The sequence below is a fragment of the Symphalangus syndactylus genome, chromosome 20 (genome assembly GCF_028878055.3).
Source record: "Symphalangus syndactylus isolate Jambi chromosome 20, NHGRI_mSymSyn1-v2.1_pri, whole genome shotgun sequence".
Classification (NCBI taxonomy): domain Eukaryota; kingdom Metazoa; phylum Chordata; class Mammalia; order Primates; family Hylobatidae; genus Symphalangus; species Symphalangus syndactylus.
In genome coordinates, this window is record NC_072442.2 from 13,938,271 (window position 1) to 13,958,526 (window position 20,256).

The 20,256-nt window shown below is 53.5% G+C and overlaps 1 protein-coding gene across 4 annotated transcripts; it reads right to left on the minus strand.

Annotated features, from left to right (window-relative positions):
- Positions 1 to 2,878: 2,878 nt before the first annotated feature.
- On the minus strand, positions 2,879 to 15,868 carry LOC129470725 (TBC1 domain family member 3G-like). Of its 4 annotated transcripts, none has more exons than XM_063628440.1 (14): positions 15,759 to 15,868; positions 14,457 to 14,526; positions 14,212 to 14,294; positions 12,879 to 12,918; positions 12,327 to 12,407; positions 11,767 to 11,874; positions 11,325 to 11,434; positions 10,022 to 10,070; positions 9,376 to 9,496; positions 8,567 to 8,661; positions 8,110 to 8,181; positions 7,547 to 7,646; positions 7,025 to 7,177; positions 2,879 to 6,044 (listed from the first exon to the last, which is right to left on the minus strand). In XM_063628440.1, exons 1-14 carry the CDS (start codon positions 15,773 to 15,775, stop codon positions 5,551 to 5,553), a joined length of 1,593 nt encoding a protein of 530 aa, XP_063484510.1. In that variant the 5' UTR covers positions 15,776 to 15,868; the 3' UTR covers positions 2,879 to 5,550. The 4 variants fall into 4 exon arrangements, with proteins under 4 accessions (XP_063484510.1, XP_063484511.1, XP_063484514.1 ...); XM_063628441.1 differs by lacking the exon at positions 15,759 to 15,868 and adding an exon at positions 14,804 to 14,934; XM_063628445.1 differs by lacking the exon at positions 2,879 to 6,044 and adding an exon at positions 6,194 to 6,743.
- Positions 15,869 to 20,256: the final 4,388 nt, after the last annotated feature.

Below are 20,256 nucleotides of genomic sequence, written 5' to 3' on the forward strand. Positions count from 1 at the left end.
ATGGCAAAATGGTAACAACTGGTGATCACTGAACTATTCTTGCAACTCTGAAAAGTTTAAAAAATTTCAAAGCTATATTATTTTTGAACTGCTCAGGAGGTTTAAATTTTTGAATTTTTAAAATAAGCAATCAATTGTGAGGAAGTCTGAGAAGCCACAGACTTAAGAGAAAAGATGAAAAATAAGGAAAGTAGAATCACAGTAATAAGAGGAACAGAGTTTCAAAATGCTGTGGTCAGTCAGTAGCTTCAATGCAAAAGAAAGTTAAATTAAGGACCAACTCAGTAGCTCTCTCTTCTCTTCTCTTCTCTCCCTTCTTTTCTCTCCTCTCTCTCCCCCGCGTGACCTGACCTCTACCTCTCCAATAAAGATCTCTTGGCTGCAAAAAAAAAAAAAAAAAAAAAAAAAAAGGACCAACTCAGTAAAGACAACCGGATTCAGCAACTGGGAAGTCAGTGATGACCTAGGGTACAGGAGCTTCATTGAAATAGTAGAGTTGGGCCACGCGTGGCCCACACCTATAATCCAGCAGTTTGGGAGGCCGAGGTAGGTGGATCCCTTGAGGCCAGGAATTCAAGACCAGCCTAGCCAACATGGTGAAACCCCATCTCTACTAAAAATACAAAAATTAACTGGATACAGTGGTGCATCCCTGTAATCCCGGCTACTCAGGGGGCTGAGGCATGAGAACTGCTTGAACCTGGAAGGCAGAGGCTGCAGTGAGCCGAGATAGGGCCACTGCACTCCAGCCTGGGTGACAGTGGAAGACTCTGTCTAAAAAACAAAAAATAGGCCAGGCGTGGTGGCTCATGCCTGTAATCCCAGCACTTTGAGAGGCCGAGGCAGGCGGATCACAAGGTCAGGAGATCGAGACCATCCTAGCTAACATGGTGAAATCCTATCTCTACTAAAAATACAAAAAATTAGCTGGGCGTGGTGGCAGGCGCCTGTGGTCCCAGCTCCTCCGGAGGCTGAGGCAGGAGAATGGCATGAACCCGGGAGGTGGAGGTTGCAGTGAGCTGAGATTACGCCACTGCACTCCAGCCTGGGCGACAAAGCCAGACTCCCTCTCAAAAAAAAAAAAAAAAAAAAAAAAAAGAAGAAATAAACTGGGTATGTGCCTTTAGAGGTGGTGTGCATTTTCAGCATTATAAATGAATATAAATGAATGGCAATAATTACTTTGGTCCACAGATTTTTGGTATCTTAACTAGTTTTTGATCTCTTCCACTAAAGGGACTGCCTGTTGAACGTTGTTAGGAATATAAGTACTGAAGGCAAACTGCCTGGGTTTGAATTTTGTTCTGTCCCTTGCACCCTGCCTGGCTTCAAATCCTAGCTCTGCTTATTAAGTTCTTTTAAGGGGATGATCTTTAAGCAAATGTCTTAGCTTCTGTTTTTCCCAAGTAAATGGACACAATAGTTGCTACCTTGTGAAATATTCATGCAATTGACCAGCATTTACCAAGTAGCATCAGTGTTTAGCTTCAGTCATTGGTGATTCTGCAGTTGGACTGTGAGGGGGTGTTGGGGTGGGGGGTGGTGTGTGTGTGTGTAGCACTTAATTGCATGGAGAAAGGAAAAGATACTTTTGATAACCGACAGGCAGCTTTTCTCTGCTTTTGTGTCAAAAGGGAAGACGGGAGTTTGGAGAGGAAATGAATTCTCTGTAACACTAAGCTCTCTTCCACAAAAACAGAGGTACATAGAATGTGTAATAATTTATAGAATTTCTAGACTTCAACGATCTGATTTTTTTAAATTTACTTTTATTTTTTCAGGTTGAGACTGAGCTAAAGTTAATCTGTGGCGACGTTCTGGATGTACTGGACAAACACCTCATTCCAGCAGCTACCACTGGCAAGTCCAAGGTTTTCTATTATGAAATGTAGGTTCTATACTAACAAGTGTACTTTAATAAATTTAAACATTCTCAGGAATAATTGGCTTTGTTTCTTTTTTTCTTAGACATTTCATATTATTTTCCTTGTTAAATATAACCAAAAATCCCACAGAAATTAACTGAGGAGCCACTAAATATCAACAAAAGTATCACTTGATAGACTAGAATTAAACAAGCAAATGATTCTAAGAAATGGCACAAGTGTATTAATCATAAAATAAAATTTCTACATGAAACATTCAGCCATTCTAGACCATTTCTGTCTGTGCAGACTCATCTTTTCCTGTGTTTTGCAAAGCCCAGCTACAGGAAGCAAGTTCTTCTCAATGGGTTTTTCCCATCTCTGGTTGCTTGGCTGGCTGGGCTTCCCCTACAAACCCCCTTCCTTTCCCCTAGGCAGGGCCTGGTGTCCCCATCCTGTGGAGTTGAGCTCATGAGGGCATCTGACCAGGAGTAGCTATTCCTGGTCCTATTGTCATTGTCCTGTTTGATGTGTGAACATGGCTGCTGGCTCTACAGAGATTTGGCATGTAGCAAGGAGGTTTCTTTTCAAAACTTCCTTTGGAAGTGAGACTTGGTGAGGATCTTATGCCCACTTTTTCCTAGCTCTGTGGTGTCAGGCAAAGTCTCAGTTTCTGCAAATTGGGGTTAAGAATTCATACCTCACAGCAGTCTTTTGATAAATAAATAAGATCTTAAGTGTCAATTATTCCACTAGAAATTGCACAATTACTTTGGTCTTCATCCTGGAGGTCCACTGACAAGGCTCATGCAAACCTGTGGCCCTGTTCGTACTTTCAAATGGCCTCAGGAAGACCTTTTATAAAGTAAAAATGTTAGGCAGCCACATGATATCCATTGACCCAGTGAGGCTGTTTTACTGGGTATAAGAGGTTTGACCCAGCACTTTGGGGGGCCGAGACAGGCAGATGACTTGAGGCCAGGAGCTGGAGACCCGCCTGGCCAACATGGAGAAACCCCGTCTCTATTAAAAATACCAAAAAAATTGCCTGGGCCCGGTGGCACATGCCTGTAATCCCAGCTACTTGGGAGACTAAGGCACAAGAATCGCTTGAACCCAGGAGTCAGAGGTTGCAGTGAGCCAAGCCGAGATGGCGCCACTGCACTCCAGCCTGGGCAACAGAGCGAGACTCTGTCTCAGGGGAAAAAAAAGGGTGAGGGGAGGGTTTGAAAAAATAGGAGCATGTAGTTATGTTTCTACAATATTTGATATATATAAGGATTTACCAACCTCTTGCATTAGCTGCTATCCCCTACAGCAGTTGCTGTAGGAAAAAAACATCAAGTTCTGAGCTCCTACTGTTTGCCAGGCATATTCTGAGATGATCACGCTTAAATCTCAAGAGTTACCCTGCAGAGTAGTCAGAGTATCACTGCCTGACAGATGAAGAAGCTGAGGCTTACAGCAGTTAAATGACTTACCCTAGGCCACACAGATAATGAGTGGGAGAGCCCAGCTCTGTCTGTGAGGTATAATGAAATTAGCATAAACCCTCCACATTGGCGCCACTTGCATAAATTAACATATATTCTCTCACAGAAAGTATTTTATTGGGCATAACATTTTGTATCTTTTACCATTTAACATTAGTTGTGGATCTTCCCATGTCACATAAATATGCCTCATTCTTTTTGGATATGATTACTATTAAATGGATTTACTATCTATTCTAACAGTCAGGTTCCTCCTCTGTGCATTAACAATGGCATTGATGCCACTTGCATAAATTAACATATATTCTCTCACAGAAAGTATTTTATTGGGCATAACATTTTATATCTTTTACCATTTAACATTAGTTGTGGATCTTCCCATGTCACATAAATATGCCTCATTCTTTCTGGACAATATGATTACTATTAAATGGATTTACTATCTATTCTAACAGTCAGGTTCCTCCTCTGTGCATTAACAATGGCATTGACGCCTGCTTTGCAGGGCGCTGGGAGGGGAGAGGGAGATGTATGCTGGAGAGCTCCCCACGGGCAAGGCCTGGCTCTGCGTCACTCACTGTCAGATCCTCAGAGCCCGGGGCTGGCCCAGCACGTGGCCACCATTGCCTAAGAGTTGGATTGGATCCGTCAGTGCTGAAGGCAGGGGATAGAGCTTAGACAGACCCTCTGTGTCCTGTCTTCTTTATCTGCAGCTTACTCATCCTTGCCCCTTTCACATGCACCCGGCAGAGCAGGTGTTCACTGAGCTTGAACAAAATTCAAGCTACAGCAGCTGATGGATATTGAGGCCTAGATCCACTGTCAAAGTGTCTCTCAAAGAGTGCTCTCCGGAACACCATGGAAAATTCATTTACTGTATAAATTTGAAAATCGCTGCCCACAGGTCTATCCTTGTGTATGAGCAATCGCTCATCAGGTGTGTGTTTGCTGGACCATGTGGAGGAAGCTGAAGAGACATGAGCTGAAGGCAGAGAGTGAGTCTCAGGTGGGATCTTAGGACAGGTATGAGAAGTTAGGCAAAAATGGGATAATTCTAATCTTCATAACCTTAGATAGTAGTTCACATTATTATTTAGTTAATAGGATTTAGTTAATATGATTGTACCCCCTTCTTAATCTTTTTTTAAGAGATAAAGTCTCACTCTGTCACTGAGGCTGGAGTGCAGTGGTGCAATCATGGCTCACTGCTTCCTGGAACTCATGGGCTCCAGCAATCCTCCTGCCTCAGCCTCCTGACTAGGTGGGACTATAGGCACACGCCACCATGCCTGGCTAATTTCTTTGACTTTTCTCTAGAGACTGGGTCCACCTATGTTTCCCAGGCTGGTCTCAGACTTCTAGACTCAAGTAAACCTGAACCTCCCACCTCGACCTCTCAAATTGCCGGGATTACGGGTGTGAGCCACCACACCCGGCCTAAATTTCTTATGTGCCATGCTACTACAAAACGTCATTATGAGGGGAGGTTGGATGGAAGGTGTAGGAGGACACTGTAGTGCCTTTACAATATTTCTGTATATCTAAAATCATTTCAACAGGAAACATTTATTTCAAAACGTGAAGGTGGTTCTCCTTCCATGAGTTTAAAGTACAAAGGCAGGCTCATGGTGTCGTCAAAACCTTCACGTTTTGAAATAAATGTTTCCTGTTGAAATGATTTTAGATATACAGAAATATCGTAAAGGCACTACAGCATCCTCCTACACCTTCCATCCTGCTGCCCCCATAATGACGTTTTGTAGTAGCATGGCACGTAAGAAATTTAGGCCGGGTGTGGTGGCTCACACCTGTAATCCCAGCAATTTGAGAGGTCGAGGCGGGAGGTTCAGCTTCACTTGAGTCTAGAAGTCTGAGACCAGCCTGGGAAACGTGGGTGGACCCAGTCTCTAGAGAAAAGTCAAAGAAATTAGCCAGGCACGGTGGCGTGTGCCTATAGTCCCACTTAGTCAGGAGGCTGAGGCAGGAGGATTGCTGGAGCCCATGAGTTCCAGGAAGCAGTGAGCCATGATTGCACCACTGCACTCCAGCCTCAGTGACAGCATGAGACTTTATCTCTTAAAAAAATTGAGAAATGTAACATGAGTACAATCCTATTAACTAAATAATAAGGTCCTGAGGTGGGAGTGCACTGCTCCTCTTCCCTAGCTGCGAAGGAGGTGTCCTGGTTGGAATCAGTGCTGGGTACACTGCAGGGCCCGGAAGTCCATGCCCACATTGTCCAGTTCCACGAAAACCAATCTCACTCTCTCGGCAGAATGTTCAGCCTGCCAGCAGGTGGCCAGCTGGTCCTCCTGGGATATGGCACGGACCCAGCAGCTCTGTTCGAAATCATAATGGGGGAACCAAGGGCCCCCTACATCCAGGTCCGTCGGGAGACGGGGCATGGAGTTCCACTGCAGGAATCTCCAGGAACCCTGAGGTCCTCCCTGAGCCAGGGCCGGGCTGGGCACACCCCGAGTGCCCACAGGGTAGGTGTCTTCCCGGACAGCCCCACCAGGACCGGGTGTGGAAGAATGAGGTGCCTGTGGCGGGGAAGCTGACCAAATGGGCCGCTGGAACCGGGCTGGTGGGCCTGGAGGGGCCTGCCTGTCCCCCTTGCAGAAGGTCTTCCCGCCACGTGAAGCCGGCACAGGCCCGGGTGCCGAGGACCCTTGCTCGGCTTTGGCTGAAAGGAAAACAGACGTGGTCAGCGTCTCCAGGGAGCCCATGCAGGCCTTTCCGGGCTGGGCCCCACCTGCCTGCGTCTCTGTAGTCCTCCGGGTCTCTGTGTGGCCCCCGTGGCCTGACACTGAGGACAAGCCTGTAGTCTGCTGATCCCAGAGGGAGGGGTGTGTGCTGCCTGGCGTGGGGAAGCTGTCGTGGCATGGCGGGTGGCTCCTGGGACTGCCCCCAGGGTTGGGACTGGCTGTGGGTTTCCTGCCACACACATTCGTCCCAGGGCTGTTGGGCCTGGGATACGGCCCTCAGTCAGAACTCAGGTGGGAGGGTCCTTGGATGTCACCCAGCCCCTTGCCACCTCACATGGGGACCCGTCTCTGCAGTGGGTTTTTGGGCCCGGATGTGGGTCACCCTCTGCCCTCCTGGGCTGCCCAGTCCACGCCAGGACTGACTCTTCCCACATCGGGCTCAATTCTTGGCTCTGGCTCTGGGCCCGGGGTCCCGCCTGTGCCCTCTCCCTGAATGCTCTGGGGGTCAGGGACCCCCAATTCCCTTGTCTCCCTGGCTCAAGGCTTGTTGTCCTGGCAACCTTGGAGGAGCGTGCAGGAGTGAGAGGCCTCTGCTGCTCTCTGAGGCTGTGGGTGCTTGCAGGGAGAGGCGGGGTCTCCCACAAATGGGTCTGGCTCCTCTAGTAACTTTGAGGGCCCTGTGAGGGGGAGAGCGAGACACTGTGGAAAGTGGGGGGGCTTGAGGGAGGGTCTTGCCCACATCCCCCTCCTGCGTGCACAACACGTCCAGTACACAGGCACTGAGCGCCTGCCCTGAGGACCGGTGGGCCTCCTGTACTTTCTTAGAGTCCAGGAGGAAGAGGAGGAAGAAAAGGTGAAGAGGAAGGCCCAGGTAGTAGGGTTGCAGGTCCCGGGCCCTCCCCCACTGTTGACTGTCCCAGAGGGTTGACATGGGAGGGGACACGGCACTGGAGCCCACCTGGGGGTGGCAGGTCCGCTTGCTTCCTCGCTCGTTTGTTCACAGAGGCCCTGAGGTGCTTGAGCACCGTGTCATCATCCCTGGCCCAGTGACAGCACAACCGGCTCCGAAAGCAAGCACACAGGCCAGAACTGGAGGTCTCCTTGAGGTGCTCTAGGGACAGGGTGGACATCAGGCCAGAAGAGTTCCCTGGGAGGGGGCCAGCCCGTACCCCATGGCCACTTCAGCCTCTCACGGGGTGGTGCTGGATCCTTTTGTGGCCACCCCAGGGGTCCAGATGTGCACAGGAGGCTGTGACTGGGGGGCGACCTGGACAGGGAAGTGCCCGCCACACTCCTGACTTTCATCTGGGTCATGTGGGGGATGGGCTCGGTGTCACAGTGCCCTTCCCGGCCCACCTGGCCAGACCTCCCTCTGAGCCAGAACAGGGGATCGTGAGGACAGTGTGAGGAAGCTGCCCTCGGGCCAGTTGGGGTCTGACCCCAGGGCTCCCCAGGCCCCATTAGGCACACGTAGACTTACTCTGCCGCACCTCCAACGCAATGCTGGTCATGTGCATCAATGCCTGTTTTCCTTGTAGCAGGTAAACGTCCCACAGGCGCAGGGTCAGCCCGAGAGAGATCTGTGGAGACAGCAGGTGTGGGAGAACCTGGCCCTTCCAGGCTGGGGCTGGTGGCTCGAGCTGTGCCCATTGGGGTTTCAGTCCCCAGAGTCAGTGACCTTCCCCATGAGCGTCGCCTGGGCCCTCCAGGACACTGGGTCAGGCAAGGTCTTGCAGCTCCTCATGGGGGGCACTCATATGAGTGGAGATGTGGCTCCTGGAGAGGGGGGCTTGCCCAGCGCTTGAGGCTTCCCTGAGCCCTCTCAAGTCGGGTCCTGGCCCAGTCTGCCCATGAGGCTGGGCCTGAGCCCCAGCCATTGCCCTGGGATGACCCCTCTTAGGCAGAGGGTTTTGCTTGCGTGTCCTTCGGGGACCCGCCTGAACTTCCTGTGGGCTGGGGGTGAACCAGACTGCCGGACTGAGGAAGCAGGGCACTGCAGGGCAACGAGGGCCCCTGAGCCAGGATCTCCCTATGCCACCTTACCTTCATTAACGTCCGGAGAATCCAGCCTAACAAGAGATGCTGCCCGCATAGACCAGCGTCTATGTCCTGGTCCTGATGGGAGCAACAGAGGTGCTCAGGCCACTGAGCTGCCCTAAAAACCTCCCTCTTCCAGGGCCTCTGAAGAACCTATGCCTAGTGCAGAACACTGGGCAGTGTCCAGGGCTCCCCGCGACACCGTCCCCTTCCCACACTCTCGGTGGACACACTGCCCTTTGCCCTGCTCTGCGGGAGCTGGGGCCCCATCCCTGTGCCTCTGTCTCCTCCAGGGCAGGAAAGGAAACCAACTCTCAGCCCATGGAGAACCCGGCATCCCAGGTCAGGCCCTGGCTGGGACTCAGGCAGTCACCAGCCCCACGAGGGGCTCCAGCCCCCCTGCTCCTCCAGCCCCACGGGATGCAGGGCCTCTGGGGAAGAGCCGAGGGGACCATAAACTCACCAGATGCCACATGGTCTTGGGTTGTGACGTGGGTACCACATGCTCCCGATGGTCTTGGAGCCCCTGGACTGTCCCGCCATTTGGGCTGTGGAATCCTGAGAAGCCCCCAGCCCATCATGAAATCAGAGCCTTCCCCCAAGATGTGGAGCCATCAGCGGGAAGAGCTGGGCAGCTTGAGAAGCCCCCAAACCCCAAGGCATCCCACCTTCCCATCTGGTGACCTCACCTTGCGGCCTTTACCCTGGGGAGGTGGGGCGGGAACATTCCCTGGAGCCTGGCTGGAGGTTCCCCTGGAGGCCTCCTGGGCCAGGGTGCAGAAGGGGCAAGCCTGACTTTGAGGCCACAACAGGGCGGCCAGAACAGTGTGGGTACTGGGCTTCCTGGTCATCTCCTGGAAGTGGGGTCGGGCCAGGGGACACGGGATGGGGAGATGCTGCCACCTGGGCTTGGTCGGCCCATTCGTGTGCACCAAGGGCAGCGGGAGCCCCGGCAGCTGGAGGGCAGGAGGACTCTCAGGGAGGGGAGAGTCAGCTGCACAGAATCAGAGCCAGACGGCGTGGCTCCGGGACACAAAGGGTGGCCACGGGGAGGATGAGATGCCCTCTGCTGATGGGGTTGAAAGGTGTCTGACTTGGGCTGTGGGGTGCCAGCTGCGGACTCCTGTGGGACCCTCAGCAGAGACGTCCTAAAGGCTCCCAACGAGCCGGCGACACAAGGAGGGTGCCTTGGCTGAAAGCCGAGATCACCTGGCCACGGTGGCCGTCCCCGGGTCTGGCTGCGTGAGGCCCCAGGGGCAGCTGTTCACCTACCCTGCAGGGAGTGCCTCTCACTGGCCAGCAGCTGCACCAGTGCCCAGAATGCGTCCTCCTCAGGCAGATACAGGAGGAACAAGGCGGCGATGCAGCTCAGGTTCATGTGGTAGCCCACCTCCTGCAAGAGCCAGAGTCACCATGGAAGGACATCAGCTGGGAAGGCTGAGGTCACCTGGGAGGACTCATGTCATTGGAGAGGGCAGAGGTGACTGGACAGGCTTCCTCTGAAGAAGAGGCTTCCTCAGGATGCAAAATCATTTCATGACAAGAGCCAAGTCCATCAGGCACTTCAGCACCTTGTCCAAAATGTCTCCTGAGACCACCATCCTGCGTGTGACGCTGCCAAGCTCCCAGGCTTTGGGGCAGCCCCAGGAGGAGGGTGTCATTTCTCGTTCTGAGAAATGGTGGTCAGGCCCAGGTGACACCAGGAGTCCAGGCCCCAACTCCTTTGTGTCTCAGCTTGACCTCTTGAGACCACCCCCTTGCTTGGAGGTTTATGCCAGCGGGGAGCTGGAATCCTACCTCCTATAACCTGGTGGGTCACAAATACCAACTTTAAAAGAAGCAATGACACCCCCACCAGACACCCACTCCTGTGAATATGGAAATACGGCCCAGGAACCTCACTGCCGGGAATACTCACCGGGTTATACTCCGCATATGCCAGGAGTATGTAGAAGAGTTCCCGCTGCCTAGGAAACAGAGAAAGGGGGCTATGGTTTGGTTTGTGCAGATGCTGTTAGTTTCACTTTGTCTACAAAGCCTAATGACAAATCCCATTTCAGGTTCAGATGATTCACCAGAAAAGCAGTGAGCTCTTCAGGGCCTGAGACTGTTGAAGAAATGTTTCAGTAAAAGCCACATCTGTGACATGCAAATAGCCCAGTTGTACAGTACGTTGACCGATCCTTTTCACTCTGAATGATTTTTTTTTTTTTTTTTCAGTTTGCACACACGCCAGTTCAGTCTCTGGGTGTACAGTTCCTCCACAGTTCCAAACCAATGTGCGGAGTCTCCCGGCCACCGCTCCAGCCCCTCCTGGAGTGACTCCTTCATCCTCCAAGTCTCCAGAGCGGCCCCCATGCACCCAGCCTCTCCCCGATTCGTCAGCCCCTGGCCACCCAGACTGCTTCTCAGTCCCTGTGGTTTGGCCTTTTCCAGAATGGCCTAGGAATGGGAATGCTACTGTGGTAGCTTATTGGGTCTGGCTTCTTTCCCTTAGCAAAATGCATCTAGGATCCACCCACGTCCGTGCGGGCATCACTGGCTCGTTCCCTTTTCTCGCTGGGTCTTCCGTTTGAAGGGAGGACCAGCCTTGCTCTCCCCATGCCCGTGTTGAAGGCCGTCCCCGAAGGCTCGGTGTGTGAGTGACGGTGAATCAAGCAGTGAACCTGGCATGCAGGTTTCATGTGGATGTCAGTTTCCAAATCAGTGGGTTCAATATCTGTGACACCTTGGGGACACTTGGTTCAAATCCATTGAGCTTTCTGAGCCACTGCCCAACTGGCTGCCAACGTGGCTTTGCCGTGTCATGTTCCCAGCAGACCTGGATGAGAGTTTCCAGGACCCATAATTCTCCCAGCGTTTGGTGCTGTCAGTGTTGTCTGGGTAGGCTCATGGGCCCTCCATCCTGCCACCCTCCCGTAGGTCCTACCACGGTTCCCCGTGGGTCAGGGAGAGCACCTTTCACCATTGTGCATGATTTTCTTTGCTGTCTTCTGTCTCCTCAGGATCCTCCTGGGCTCTGGCCCCACATGTTCCAGCCTGGCCCAGGGCTTGGAACCAGGGAGGTGCTCGGTTCATGGTGCCTGCTGCTCCCTGGGCCAGGAGAGCTTTTGGTGGCTCTGTCATCCCTCCTGGGTGACCCTGGCTTCTGCTCCGGGGAAGTCCCCATCCCTCTCATTCACCCCATCTCCGCTGGGACCCTGTGGCTCCCGTAGGCTTACTTGGCTCCATATCGATGCCAGAAGCAGACATGGTTCTGGAGAGTCCTGCTAACATCCCAGTCGATCTGATGGATGTATTCAGATGACCTCTTGCCCTTCTCCTTCATGAGCTGCAGGGCAGGGCCAAGAGGAGGAAGCAGCCTCAGAACACATGGAAGACTCCCTGCCCCAAATGGCAGTCAGCCCACAGTCAGCACTTCGGGAAGGAATGAAAGAAGGAAGGTTTCCTTCTGCAGAAAGCTGCTTTTTGGCTTGTTATTGAAGCCAGGGAGGGTCACCAGAGCCGAGTTTGTCTGTGGTGACTATGCCACCGTCCATGCCCAGGATGTGCATCTGACCATCCTCCCCCATGCCCCCCAGAGTGGGTTTGATGTTCCCTCCAGCTAGAGACCTGGGCCCCTGACACGGCCTGTCCCGTTTGTTGTGCTCTGGCTGAGTGTACCTTGTATTTGCCGGGGTTTTTTGATTTGATTTCCTGAATGTTCAGGAGGACTGACCATGCCTGGCCCCGGATGTTCCTGGGAATCCCCTTGTATGTGCGATCTACGAGCTGTGGGCAGAAAACAGTCTGGTGTTACAGGCCACGGGGTGACCCCAGTGAGGACCAGAGTCCGGGGATTCTGGGAATTGTCGGTTTTGGCCCCATGATTCCTCAGTAGAGGTGAGATCGAGCTGGGACAGGGTCTCCCTTCCCAGGACTGAAAGAGTGGATGGACACTCAGAGTCAAAACTCTGATCTGAACCTTTTTCTTCCTTCGGGTCACCAGGGCATCCCTAGCCTTCAGCTCCAGGTGGTCCCAGCCCTAGATTCAGATTCCCTCCCAGCAAGGTGATGCTTGCACGAACAGGCAGGCAATCTGGCGACCAGGCCTGTAGTCCTCTGGGTGAGGACAGTGTGCCACGCGCCCTCTGAGAGGCTGACGGTGCCAGGCCACAGCCATGGGTGCCTGTCCCCTGTCTCTGCAGAGAGTGCTTCTGCGGGCCTCTCCCTCCACACATTACCTTTTCGCTGTTCTTGTACATCTCCCATTTGCCCAGCATCTCCAGCCACTTGCTGTTTCTCCTTGTCTCCCGCCGAATTCGCTGTCAAATGAGGAATGTTGGAGTTAGTGGAGCTGCTGGGCTTCCCAGAGCTGCCCGTGGATGCTGGGTCTTGGGCTCTGGAGCCCTGGTGGGACCCAGCTGGAAGGAGCCAGGGAAGGGCAGACCCTAAGGGCTGACAGCCTTTGAGCAAATGAGCACCAGTGGGCTGGCTTTGGGACCCCGGGATGTGCCATCCTCAGGCCACAGACACACCAGTCTTAGGTCCCAGCCTCTAGGTGGGTTCCTGACACAAGCGGGCAGCCACCCCCAAGCCAGGACTGTGGTTCTCACTTTGGAATTTTATCAAACTGCCAAAGTTAAGTCAACTTGGGGTCAGGTCTCTGCTGCCCCTCCCAGTGACAGTGTTGCCCTCACCCGCCACCGCCCAGGCCAGCTGCTTCCTCTGCCTCACTGACCACCCGCCCAATCCCTATATCCCTGGATCAGCCCCTCCATGCATCAGGCTCTTACCTTTGCCTCCCGCGCAGTCAGAGGAGGCAGCTTCGTCTCACTGTAAGGCAACCCAGGCAGAGCTGAGGACCTGCACAGGGCCTGGAGCCGCCCCAGCCTGGGAGCCAACCCCGAGAAAGGACTGGCACTGTCCCTACCCAGCTCAGGGCTCAGCCCGGGAGAAGCCACAGGGAAGGGAGGACAAGGGCCTTCCTGTGGGGCTGACTCCCAGGAGGGCCAGGACCTGCGAGAAGAAGGAGTGCAGGGACAGCCTGGCCGGGGTTACCGGGGCCCCTGGCGTGGGGGGTGGTCAGGCTGCACAATGGGGCTTGCCCATCCTGGACTCGAGGTGGTGCTTTCTGCTGGAGCTGAGAAAGGTCAGCCCTGAGATGGGATGGGGGCTGCCCAGGGTGGGCGACCGGGCCCTGACAGGAATCCCTCAGGGATCGACCACATCACCCCACCAGGGTCAAGGGAGCCTGCCCTGAGACCTGCCCGGTGTACTCTGGGTGCACCAGGGGCCCATCCCACTTGACAGCCCCAAGGCTCTTGCAGGCTCTGACCTCCCAGCATCCACCTGCCTCTCCCTGCATCTGAGCCACACACCCTGCGTTTCAGAAGTGGCACGGCTCATCAGCTCCCTCCCACCCTACGTCCCCCGGGATCCGCTGTCTCTCCATCCTCTGATCCCTGAGGGATGGGCTCCAGGCTGGGCTCCTCTTACCTGGCCCCAGATCCCTTCCCAGCACCAGACCCAGGGTCTTTAGCCACAAGCCCTGCTGCCTCCCCAGCCTCACCCTGAGATGCCCAGAGCGGGGCCCTGCCCATCTTCTCCCCCATTCTCTTAGGGCCAAAGCCCCGACTGTCCCCACGCCTTTCCCCTTTCCCCATGGGGACAGTGAGGGCTGTAGCTCTAGGGAAATGGGGGAGGACAGGGGCAGGTGGGCTCTGAGAGACCTGCTGGACAACAGCCCCGAGGCTGGGCCAGGTGTCTCCTCACCCTGTGGCCACAACCCTTGGATCTCACTGGGGTTGTCTCCTGGTAGACAGGGCCAGACCCTCAGGCTGCCCCGCTCCTCTTGTGCTGACTTGCCGACAGAACTGCTGAGAGCCCAGGGGCCTGACCTAGCCCAGTCTCCATTCCCACCGGCTCCCTAGATGGGCCTTGCACCTCTGGCCTAACAACAACCTCGGGTTGGACCTGCAGGGGAGCCAGGGGGGAGTTCTGACCCTGGAAAGGAGGTTGACCCGAGCTGGCGAGACATGTCCTGTGTCAGAAAGGCCTTTCTAAAAGCAAACCCATCCCTGAGCTGAGACAGATGTTTTAGGGGTGAGGGGAGCACAGAGGACTCACTGAACAATCCCAAAGTCGTCGATGTTGCCGTAGATCCCAACAATCACAGGCCCCTTGTCCTCTGGCAGCCCCGCTCGGTGCCCCTGTAACCCAGAGGGAGCCTTGGTGAGGGGTCCAAGGTAAAGGGTGCAAGGGCCTGGGGGTATTGGCCACCCGTCCCTGCCCTGTGCTCCTAGGGAACCCAGGACCCTTTGACCAGGGCGCACTGGAAGAGGCCTCCCTCCAAGAAGCAGACCGAACTGTACCTTTGCATATTTTCTGATGATGTCCTCTCGCGCCTTCACCCACCAACTATCCGCATCCTCCACGTCCATCCTGTGAGACAAAATTGTCTAAAGGTTACCCTGTACCCGACAGCTTCAGAGAACACCTGAAGCGCTCCCACCAGGCTCCCAGATGCTGGTTGGTTGTGTAACCTTCATTCCACCACTGTACTCTGGTAAAAAGGGGCCAAACCCCGTGACCCACACCTCCATGAGTCTCTGCAGTCTGAAGCTGCAAGCAGGGGTGAGCATCTTCCCAAGGACTCGAGAAGAGTGGGACCTGGACAGAGAATCCCGTTTTCCCCTTATGCCATGAAATGGGCACATACCTGCCCGGGCAGGTTGAATGGTATCCACCTGCCAAGGTGAAGGGCCTGTGATGGGCTATTCTGGGGTTGTGGATGCGAACTGGGGTCAGGCACCAGAGGTCTCTGTACGATCAGCCTCCTGGGATACTCAGGGCCACAGAGATGCCCAGTTTCCTATGGGGAACAAGATCTCTCCTGACTGCTCCGTTCTACCTCGCTCATCACTTGGGCTACTGTGGCCCTTCGGTCTAACCAGTGAAGCTGCTTTAGGAATAACGCCATTTGAGCAGGAGTGTGTTTGGTTTTGGGGATGAAAATGATCTACTGTCTCCAAAGCAGCCACTGCGCTCATGGAAACCACATCTCTCAGGGAGGGACTGTGGACTCCACCATTCTGAGCTGTCCCTATAGGAGGGTCTTCATTTTCCTGGGTCACTGATGAAGAACAGTGGGTCCTTGCTCCTGGAGAACATCTAGATGGACTGTCCCTCCTGAGAGTACTCAGGGCAAAAGGAAAGCAAGGCCAGACAGAATAAGAAATACTTGGGGAGAAGCCCAGTGCCTGGACCCCTTCGAACACAAGGGAAGATAGTCTCCCCTCAGCCAGCCTTCCAGGGCTCCTTCACTTTCCACAACTGCCCAAGGGCAGAAGGCTCCCCACACCACTCCCAGACAAGGGACCGTGTGTGTCCAGTGGGTCCCACAGTGACCATCAGGACCCAGCTTAGGCCCCAGGTGTGTTCTGAGGACCCTTCCCTCCTCCCCACCCACAGTGGATCCATCCCAGTGTCTCTGCCAGGGCCAGGCTCTGCCCCATCGGGATCGGAAATCTGGGCAGATTTGGGATCTCGAGCAGGGAGGTCACAGGGTTGAGGCCTGAAGTCTAGCACGGCACACAGCAGGGCTGAGAGCAAAACCCAGGGTCATGTCTGGATTTTCGGGCCGGTTATCGTCTCTCTGACCCCAGACGTCTCACCTGTCGAATGGGTACATTCGGGAACAGCACCCACTCTATGAAGCCACCGTGAGGACGAAAGAGAAAATCATCTACACAGGCAGTGTAGAAGGGGTTCCTTTGAGTGCTTAGGGATGACCCTCCTCGTCAGTAGCTGCCCAGAGGCCAACACCGCCCGTACCATAGCCACTGTCCCCAAGTCAGCCTGGAGGGAAGAGAGCAGGTCACACTCACCTGATTCTGATCAGCTGGCCTGGGTTATGTATGCCTCTCAGGGAGAAAACCAGAAAACTGCTGCTCACAAACACCACTGCCTGTGAGTAACTGCCGTAGAACACAGAGGCAGGCCGGACAGCGGATAGGTGCTAAGCACCAGTGGCATTCTGAGGTCATGGCACGCATCACAATGGGGCCTTGCCCGGGTCAGCAGGGCCCAGAGTCAGGGTCCTCCGCTGCCTGAGGCGTCAACATGCCTGCCTGCAATGTGTTTGTGCACGTGCGTGCACACGCGTACGTGGGTAAACACGTCTGTGCACGTGTGTGTTGCTTCTCTGGCCAGGCCCGGCTGCCCCACTCATGTGTGCACCCAGTTGCTCATCACTGTCACCCCCGAGGCCCAGGGCCGGCATCAGAGCATCCATGGGTGCTCCCTAACCTCAGCCCTCCCCGCCCAGGGTGGTCCTGGGATACACATAGGGGTGGAGGGAAGTGACTGCTGCTGTTGGATCTCAGAATACAAATGCTAATACTATTACCTAATGGTCTTTTGAGCGTCTCTAATGGTATCGCTTTTTCATTTCTGACATTTTAACTGGGTATTTCTCTCCATGACCCTTGGCTATTCTAGCTAGAGGATCCTGTGGGGAAAGTGCCGGGCACACAGTAGGGGCTCACTCTTCTAGACATGTTATCTAAAACCTGGCTCATCTGTCTTTCCACCCAGGGCCTAAAGGATGCCAAATTCCAGGGGCCAGAAAGAGCTCGCGATAAAATGAAGCTTCAAGGGGAGGGCTTTGACCTGGGCTGAGTCTGCCTGTGCCATCCAACTGGAGTCTCAAGTCCTGAGGCAGGACGTCCAGATGCCCCAGTGCGGGGCCCTCCTGATCAACACCTGCTCCCCTGTACTCATTAGCAACCTCACCCGCCCTACTCTCAAAGCACGCTTGGCTCTCGTATCCAGGAGCTCTGCATCTGTAGATTCAGCGGCAGCAGATGGAAAATATTCAGAAAATAAATTGGATGTTTATGTTTCTATTGAACATGTGCAGACTTTGTTCTTGTCATCATTCCCTAAAGAATACAGTATCACAACCATTTATGTAGCATCTGCATTGTATTACATATCATAAATAATCTAGTAATGGTCTAATGTATACGGGAGGATGTGCATAGCTTATACGTAAGTACTACGTCATGTTATATCAGAGACTTGAGCATCCATGGATTTTGGCATTCCCGGGGACCCTAGAACTAATCCTCCATGGATACCAAGGGATGACTGTATATACTCACTCAGGAAGACTTCTCATTGGAGGAAGGGCCGGGTTCAGGACAGACAGGGACATCATCCCTGGACTACTGTCCATCCATCCACTCATCCATTGGCACGACCCTCTAGGACTGTCCCAATGACAGCCCCAGCAAGTGGAGACAAGAAAAAGGACTGGCTCAAAAGGTACAGCTTTTTGAGGTCTTGAAAGAAGTTGCACCAGCATGAGAATAGTGGGTCAGTTTTCTCCAGGATCCAGAAAGCATATCAGGCAGGCTCGGGGAGAGGAAAGGAGCCCGGCCTCTCCAGCAGCCAACAGGCCTGCAGCAGGATGGGGCTGGGGCTGGTTTGGGGTGGAGGATAAGTGACAGCCAAGGTTTGTCAGCATGCAGAGGGGCGGCTGACTCATGGACTGGGGGCTGCGGAGCCCAGTGGTTGCCCTTAGTTCTTGGATCCTGGGAGACTTCTGGAGCCTGGATCTGGACAGCCTAGGGGTAGAGGTGGTGAGGGGCAGGGGTGGGGGTGGGAGGAGAGGCCTTGCGTGACAGGGTGCAGGGCAGGAAGCCAGCCAGGGACTGCTTTGCAGTGGCTGCTCCCATCGCCCTTCCCACCCCCAAGCCCACCCCTACCCCCACCCTGGTGCAGGGTGGGTCCTGGGCAGGTGTCCTCTGCTTTGGCCTCAGCAGATCCCAAGATGGAAGCTGGCAGCCACGCGGGCATGTCACTTGCGCCAGCTTTGTCCTGCAGTTTCTGCTTCCTGGAGAGTGTGGTACCCACCCAGGAGAGCATGGCACACCCCACACCTCTCATTGAGGGTTCTGGGAGGTGGGGGACCAAGGTCCTGCAGCCCTGTGCCCTTGCCGTGAGAATTAGCCTAGGAGCCCCGGGTCCGCCCATCCACGTGGAGCCCCAGGAGCCTGAACAGTGGCGTGCAGCGAGATGAGGAGGGAGAGAGAACTGGAAAAGGAGAGAGAAAGAGGGATGAGGAGAAGGGAATGAGAGAGAGGAAGAGAGATGGGGAGAGAGACAGAGGAGGCTGAGAGGATAAGGAGGGAGAGATGGGAAGAGAGACAGAAAACGCGAAGAAACAGAGACGTGCATGAGTAGGAGGTCGAGTTACTCTTGATCCCAGTTCCCAGTGAAAACTGTAGGTCGCCATCACCTAACCACACATGCAGTAAAGTCTGCCTGCTGCTTAGAGCCCTGAGAACCCCTTCTCGTGGAGCATAAAACCTTTGACTACTGCCCTTCCTCACTGCATTTTTGTTGTCTCTTCCGGTGAACCTTCATGTCTTGTCTATTGCCTTCCTGGGCTCAAGCATCCATCAAAAACTGACGCTTCTGCCGGGCGCGGTGGCTCACGCTTGTAATCCCAGCACTTTGGGAGGCCGAGGCGGGCGGATCACGAGGTCAGGAGATCGAGACCACGGTGAAACCCCGTCTCTACTAAAAATACAAAAAAAAAAAAAAAAATTAGCCGGGCGTGGTGGCGGCCGCCTGTAGTCCCAGCTACTCAGAGAGGCTGAGGCAGGAGAACGGCGTGAACCCGGGAGGTGGAGCTTGCAGTGAGCCGAGATTGCACCACTGCACTCCAGCCTGGGCGACAGAGCCAGACTCCGTACCCCCCCCCCCCAAAGAAAGAATAGATCAATACTTTCTGCACATCTGCTGTGTGCCAGGGTCTAGTCTAGCATGATTTTAACTTTTCACTGTAAGTCTGAGCATGGGTTAGGCCCATGCTACAAATGAAGACATTCACCCTAGGTAACCTGGCTCAGATGTGGACCCAAATCTGACTTCAAAACCTGTTTTCTTTCCACGATGTCAGTGGTTCTCCAAGTGTGGTCTATGGACTCTTGCCCTCAATACCCTTTTAGGGATCTGCAAGGTCAAAGCTACTATTATGATGTTGTCTTTTCACAGCATTGATGTTTGCTCTGATGGTGCAAAACCAATACGGAACGAACCGCTGCACTTCAGCGCAAATCTGCTAGCCAGTGGCACCACTGGGCCATGCACTCATAGTAAGGGGCAAAGCCAACTGTCCTTAATATCCTTGATAGAGTAACAATTATTAACATTATTAAGTCTTGACCCTTAGAGACACACCTTCATAAGAATACATAAAGCACTTCTGCATTCCATAATACAATGGTTGTCTCAAGGAACAGCACTTATGCAATTATTTGAATTGTAAGCTGAACTAGCCATATTTTTCAAGAAAATATCATGTTTACTTGAAATACTGACAGAAAACTTGTGGTCATTCAGACTTGGTGATTGGTATACATTTTCTTTTTTGAGACGGAGTCTCGCTCTGTTGCCCAGGCTGGAGTGCAGTGACACGATCTCCACTCACTGCAACCTCCACCTCCCGGGTTCAAGCAGTTCTCCCTGCCTCAGCCTCCCGAGTAGGTGGGATCACAGGAACGTGCCACCACGCCCAGCTAATTTTTGTATTTTTTAGTAGAGATGGGGTTTTGCCATGTTGGCCAGGCTGGTCTTGAACTCCTGATCTCAGGTGATCCGCCTGCCTCGGCCTTCCAAAGTGCTGGGATTACAGGTGTGAGCCACTGTGCCTGGCCCATATTTTCTTGACAATAAAGTGAGCCACTTAATTCAAGAACAAACAGTATTTGTTGCCAATGAAAAACTGAGCTTTCAAGCAAAAATTAGAATTTTGGAAAACTTGTATCTGTCATCGTGAGCTGACAACTTCCCGATACTTAAGACTTGCCTGGTAAGATCACGTATTTGGCAATATTAACAAATACAATTTTAAAATATCGCTTAATTAAATGTGTCAACATTTGGAAGATGACAGGTTTCCAGCAAGTTCTGCTGGTGCAGTATCGCGGTGACTCCTCATGTCCTTCAGTGAGGTGGAGCCATGCCTTCCCAAAGGAGTCTGCTCACAGCCTGAGGGCGGAGTGTGGGGGCTCTTCCTTGGGTGTCTATCTCAGCCCCAGGGTAGTAGCTGCTCCTTTTATCTGCTATTCCTGTATTTTGAGTTCTCTTTACTTACTAGCC